The sequence below is a fragment of the Salvelinus sp. IW2-2015 genome, unplaced genomic scaffold (genome assembly GCF_002910315.2).
Source record: "Salvelinus sp. IW2-2015 unplaced genomic scaffold, ASM291031v2 Un_scaffold4488, whole genome shotgun sequence".
Taxonomy (NCBI): domain Eukaryota; kingdom Metazoa; phylum Chordata; class Actinopteri; order Salmoniformes; family Salmonidae; genus Salvelinus; species Salvelinus sp. IW2-2015.
The window spans coordinates 19,446-26,315 of record NW_019945758.1 but is presented as its reverse complement, the minus strand read 5'-3'; the positions used below and the strand labels follow the sequence as shown (position 1 = coordinate 26,315).

General features: G+C 46.7%; 1 protein-coding gene across 1 annotated transcript in view; it reads left to right on the top strand.

Annotated features, from left to right (window-relative positions):
• Positions 1 to 2,534, top strand: part of LOC112077364 (cAMP-regulated phosphoprotein 19-A) — a 7,150-nt gene extending 4,616 nt beyond the window's left edge. The window contains exons 2-3 of the mRNA XM_024143880.2: positions 1,878 to 2,000; positions 2,270 to 2,534. Coding sequence (XP_023999648.1) covers positions 1,878 to 2,000; positions 2,270 to 2,449 — 303 coding nt within the window. The 3' untranslated portion in view covers positions 2,450 to 2,534. The remainder of the gene's footprint in view (positions 1 to 1,877; positions 2,001 to 2,269) is intronic.
• Positions 2,535 to 6,870: the final 4,336 nt, after the last annotated feature.

The following is a 6,870-nucleotide window of genomic DNA, read 5'->3' as shown; positions in this document are numbered from 1 at the left end:
GGAGCAGGACTGTTACTACTGGTAGGGAAGTCAAGCTTTCAGCCTGCTGCACAGACCCTATGGACGCTCTAGTCTAGAGGCGCCTGGTTAAATTGTGCTAAGAACTGCAACGCTGCTGGTTTTTCACGCTCAACACATTTGCCCTATTAAGAATGGTCCACCACCCAAAGGACATCCAGCCAACTTGACAACTGTGGAGGGGAAGCATTGAGTGAACATGGGCCAGCATCCCTGTGGAATGTTTCGACACCTTGTAGGTCCATACCCGGCGAATTGAGGCTGTTCTGAGGGCAAAAGGGGGTGCGACTCAATATTTGTAAGGTGTTCCTAATGTTTTCTCACAGATATTGTCACAGAGACGGCAGGTTGTCATCTAATCAACAAACTCTGCAAAAAAAGAAACGTCCCTTTTTCAGGACCCTGTCTTTCAAAGATAATTTGTAAAAATCCAATAACTTCACAGATCTTCATTATAAATGGTTTAACACTGTTTCCCATGCTTGTTCAATGAACCATAAACAATTAATGAACATGGAGCTGTGGAACGGTCGTTAAGACACTAACAGCTTACAGACGGTAGGCATTAAGGTCACAGTTTTGAAAACTTAGGACACTAAAGAGGCCTTTCTACTGACTCTGAAAACAACAAAAGAAAGATGCCCAGGGTCCTGCTCATCTGCGTGAATGTACCTTAGGCATGCTGCAAGAGGCATGAGGACTGCAGATGTGGCCAGGGCAATAAATTGCAATGTCCATACTATGAGACCCTAAGACAGCGCTACTGGGAGACAGGACGGACAGCTGATCGTCCTCACAGTGGCAGACCACGTGTAACAACACCTGCACAGGATCGGTACATCCGATCACCACACCTGCGGGACAGGTATAGGATGGCAACAACAACTGCCTGAGTTACACCAGGAACGCACAATCCCTCCATCAGTGTTCAGACTGTCCGCAATAGGCTGAGAGAGGCTGGACTGAGGGCTTGTAGGCCTGTTGTATAGCAGGCCTCACCAGACATCACCGTCAACAACATCGCTTATGGGCACAAACCCACCGTCGCTGGACCAGACAGGACTGGCAAAAAGTGCTCTTCACTGACGAGTCGCGTTTTGTCCAGCAAGGGTGATGGTCGGATTTGGGTTTATCATCAAGGAATGAGCGTTACACTGAGGCCTGTACTCTGGAGCGATTTGAGGTAGAGGGTCCGTCATGGTCTGGGGCGTGTGTCACAGCATCATCGGACTGAGCTTGTTGTCATTGCAGGCAACTCAACGCTGTGCGTTACAGGGAAGACATCCTCTCCTCATGTGGTACCCTTCCTGCAGGCTCATCCTGACATGACCCTCCAGCATGACAATGCCACCAGCCATACTGCTTGTTCTGTGCGTGGTTTCCTTCAAGACATGAATGTCAGTGTTCTACCATGTCCAGCGAAGAGCCCAGATCTCAATCCCATTGAGCAAGTCTGGGACCTGTTGGATCGGAGGGTGAGGGCCATTCCCCCCAGAAATGTCCGGGAACTTGCAGGTGCCTTGGTGGAAGAGTGGGGTATCTCACAGCAAGAACTGGCAAATCTGGTGCAGTCCATGAGGAGGAGATGCACTGCAGTACTTAATGCAGCTGGTGGCACACCAAGATACTGACTGTTACTTTGATTTGACTCCCCCTTTGTTCAGGGACACATTATTTCAATTTATCAGGAGCTGATGTGACAGACCACAGTGTGCTTGCTTAGCATAGCTTTGGGTACGCTGTCCGTACAACGGCTCAAACCCTGGGCACAATGCCTCGCAAACACGTGACCGCCCGCTTGACAATGCCTTTAGCCAGCTGCGCCACAGAAAAGCTTTCAATTGTTGTTTGTGTTTCAGGAGATGGACGACAAGGTGATCAGTCCAGAGAAGGTTGAGGAGGCCAAGTTGAAGGCTCGCTACCCAAACCTGGGGCACAAACCTGGAGGCTCCGACCTGCTACGCAAACGCCTGACCAAGGGGGTGAGTCCACAGCCCTACCTACAGCCCTACCTACAGCCCTACCTACAGCCCTACCTACAGCCCTAACCTACAGCCCTACCTACAGCCCTACCTACAGCCCTACCTACAGCCCTACCTACTGCCCTACCTACAGCCCTACCTACTGCCCTACCTACTCTCCTAACCTATCCCCACAAGCCCACAGTTGTCTCTCTCTCAGCATCAATTAGACTATGTATTATTTTTTTTAAGTTGCAGCTTGTTTTAAGTTTAACATTCTCTCTCTGCAGCAAAAGTATTTTGACTCTGGGGACTACAACATGGCCAAGGCCAAGGTGAAGAACAAGCAGCTTCCTGCAGCCACGTCAGAGAAGAGCGGAGGAGGAGAGATCACAGGAGACCATATCCCTACACCTCAGGACCTGCCACAGAGGAAACCTTCCCTGGTGGCCAGCAAACTGGCCGGCTGATACACACACTGTCCTGTCTCTAACCCWGTCAATACTCCTAACAATCACCCTACTACACCTGTTCCTGTCTCACTACCTCCCCCCATCTACTTCTGCCCCAGAGAGACCCTTCCCTGGTGRCCAGCAAACTGGCACACACCCCTAACTGCCTGTCCCTGGTTCTGTCCCTCATCCTCTTCACCCAGTCCTCTCTGCTTCCCCTCACCTTCCACTCTGTTATGGCTCCTTCTTCTTCCTGCTCTTCCTCTCCTCTGTTGTTTATTTTCTATTCTCATGTAAAAATACACTGAAAGCAAGGATGAGGATGTGTAGAAGGGAGAGAGAGCGAGGACTGAGATGACTCCACTACAGGAGGAGACTTTAAAGATGACCAGAACTCTGTGTCCCAAGAAGACACCCTATCCTATAGATGACACCCTATATAGCCCTGTGGGCCCTGGTCAAAAGTACAGTGTACAAAAAAACCATTAGGAACACCATTCCTAATATTGAGTTGCACCCCCTTTTGCCCTCAGAACAGCCTCAATTCATCGGGGCATGGACTCTACAAGGTGTCGAAAGCGTTCCACAGGGATGCTGGCTCATGTTGACTCCAATGCTTCTCACAGTTGTCAAGTAGGCTGGATATCTTTTGGGTGGTGGACCATTATTGCGACACACAGGAAACTGTTGAACGTGACAAATCCAGCAGTGTTGCAGTTCTTGACGCACTCAAACTGGCACCTACTACCATATCCTGATCAAAGGCACCTAAATCTGTCACCCTCTGAATGGCACACATACACAATCTGTCTCAAGGCTTCACAATCCTTCTATACCTGTCTCCTCCCCTTCATCTACACTGATTGAATTGGATTTAACAAGTGACATCAATAAGGGATCATAGCTTTCACCTGATCAGGCTATCATGGAAAGAGCAGGTGTTCATAATGTTTTGTACACTCCGTGTATTTAGGGAATAGAGTGTCATTTTGGATGCACACCTGGAGAGTGTGTAACATAGAAGGGAGGAGGGCCCAGACTGGAGCCACAGAGATTCTGAAATGGCACACTATTCCCTATGCAGTACACTACTATCAACCAGAGCCCTATGTGGCTGCCCTATGAGCATCTGGCCCAAAACGGTTACACTACATAGGGCATAGTGATCCATTTGGGACAGGCAGACGGTCTCTGGTCTGGAGGGTTGAATGTCGTCTCCAGTCCTGTTAGCTGATTGTGTAAATATTTCTAGTTGTGTTGGAGAGGAGTGAGGCTGAAATCAGCCTTTTAGAATGTTTTAARGTAGAATATTATGATTTACCAAACACGTTGTTGGTGTTATGTTGTCGTCTAAATTATGCTGTAATGTGCTTGAGTGATTGAATATAACCTTGATAATGACTGACCAGAACCTCTCACTGCTGTTGTTCTGTTTAAAGGCCACATTTTTGTCCCAAATGACAACCTATTCATTACATAGTGCACCACTTTTGAACAGGGTCCAAGGGGCTCTGGTGGTGAGAAGTAGTCCATTATATAGGGAATCTCCAATCATACCCTTCTTTCTGTGTAGTGCACTACATTACACCCACTGCCACATAGGGCTCTAGTCAAAAGTAGTGCACTATTGGCGAGTTTCCAATGAGGATTTACCTCAGTGTTTTACCAAAATACTCAGACTTTTCTGTTTCCGTCTACCCGTGTCGGCACTCGTGTCTCACTGGGCCATGGCTCCAGTGGACCTGTTCTGACTTGGAGCCAAGCCCAGGCCCTGGGTACTTATCAACCTCATTTCCATAATAATGGCTAACTATGAACTTTAACACCTCTCAGCAAAATACTGTCTTGAATGATGTAGAGGTTGTTGATTCTGCCTGCCCCAAGTCTTTATCATCAACCTCCTGATAACACTAGAGCTTACATTAAAACACTGATGACCCACTAGTGTGAGTAAGTCTATGGAAAAGCACCAACATGTATGGCCCCATAAACCTCCTGACCAGGAAAAACTCTGGACCCTATTTGTAACCTCTGGTTTCAGACCAAAGGGAGGGGTGAATGTCACAGGTTGTTGGTGGACCCTTAATTGGGGAGGATGTGCTCGTGGTAAGGGCTGGAGTGGAATGGTATCAAACACATGGTTTTCATGTGTTTGATGCCATTCCATCTACTCTGTTCCATCCATTATGAGCCGTCCTCTCCTTAGCAGCCTCCACTGGTGAATGTAGATGTAACAGCTGGATGATGTGACGGGGTTCTAAAGACATCTTCATTTAGCTCCAAATTCTTTGGCCTCTCACACCCTCATTCATCTCTCACACACAGACACACTCCTCTACACCCCAACTCTCTACATACACACACTCACTCCCACTCTCCTTCTTTCTCTCTCACACACACACTCTCCCTCATACACACCTACCCTCTTTGGCCAGCATATCTTTACAGATCTCAATCACACCCTATTCCCTATATAGTGCTCTACTGTATATATGCACAGGCCAGTCCCTAGTGGGGGTGTGGTCATCAAGGGTCTGAAGCTGAAGGACTGAATAGTTAAGGTGTGTGTGTATATGACTGCCCCCATCCACAACCCCCCCTGTCACTTTGTGCCATTTTGTTTTGTAATAAAATAGTTTTGCACAAATGGCTGTTGGGTGTTTGATGACTGACTCCATGCATTGACAGATCATACAATCATCTATGAAGGATTGTATACAAAGGAATTATGTATGCAAATGTGGAGGCCAGTTAGTATTAGATGAGGGATAACACCAGCAGAGCCGAAGCACCACCAAGATAAATCTTGATCAAAATGTATATAAATAATCTGGATTTATCTCCACTTAAGACACACAAGCTCTGGCCAAAGACCGACAGACCCTAGTGGAATAGGATTGTTGCATCTTTATGTCCCATCTGGGATGAAGAGGGCTAAATATCAGGCCTATGGCACATGGCAACCAGGGCTGTATTCATTAGTCGGATTCTGTTGCAAAACGTTTAGTCTGTTGCAATCCAAAACGAAAACGTTTGGCATCGAACATGAGTTTCTGTTGAACAAATTCAGGTAGGTTCTCCCGTTTCGTTCTGTTTGCTTCCGTTTGGCTCCTATAGTAAACAGACTAAACGTTTTGCAACGGAATCTGACTAATATCTGACTAGCAGGCTTCTAACCATGGTTCTAACCAGCAGAACTAAAGCGATGTCGCCTCTTGGCCAAGCGGAGCGCTGTTTAGCCATGTTTCCGAGCCCATGGCAACAACCGCGTTTCACTGAATCATTTTATCATCATCAATTCCCAATGCTCCGAGAGATGCCAAAATATTGAGGTTTTCTAGGTATGATGGCGCTAGGTGTTGTACACTAAAACGAGAGTAACCTAAAACCTGGAGGGACTTTTATTAACTGCGAGGAAAAACGGAGCGGCGAACTACTGATGTTCAAATCTAGCTGCTGAGATTCATGGAAAAAGGACACGACAGCTCCACCAGTATGGCAGCGTCAGAGCTGTACACAAAGGTAATATACCAACGTAATCGGTATTTGCTTGTGCGTTTATAGCGTTTATAGCGTTTCTGCAGCGCTTTCTTCAATGAGAACAAAGCAAAGAGCTTGTTTATAATCATTCATTCGTTGATGGCGGGAATAATGAGAGGGAAGTCTTTAAACCAAACATCGAGATTGACAGGTCACAAAGCCTCGACAACGCACCGGAGGTGATTATCAAACCAGTGCGTGGTTTTTGTAACGTATGAAAAGCGTTTAAAGCAGCGTCCTACAGCCTGGGGCAATACACAGTACATATAATTGACATGCAGTAGCCTATGACTGAGTGAAGGCGTCTTCTATATTTAGCTCTCTGCTGTGTTAAAATGGGTGCAGCAGAAGCAGCTCAGCTGACAAAGCGCCGAGGCTATGGGTTCTGCGATTCGGCCTCTGTCTCTGCCCTTCATAGCCCCCGCTCAGAATGACCGTCAATTTAAATATTTTATTATTCGGGTCTGGGTTGATGCACTTAAAAAAAAAAGATTTTTATTTTGGTATACATTTAGCATCGCACTGGCTAAGATGGAGAATGGTGTTTTTTGACCTAATAAATCATGTTATTTTGTCAACGGCAGTCGCACAGTGATGTTTGTTATTGTGTTTTATAAAGGCCGTTTATTTGATCTCGAGGCTGGGATTCGGTTTGGTTACGGAGGAGAGAGGAATGATGCTGATACCACTGGTGACGTCACGGGCCCCGCTTACGTCACCGCGATTTGTTTAGAGATTTTGGTCCCCCTTTTTGACCATGCCATGTTAGTATGCAAACGTAGATAGAAATATCACAAATAGAGCTGACGTTATTCCGTATTCTACAAGTCAGCCATGCATGTTTGTTTTACATCGGATATTCCTAGTGAACGTCCAAACTTTGCATCCAGTGACGAATG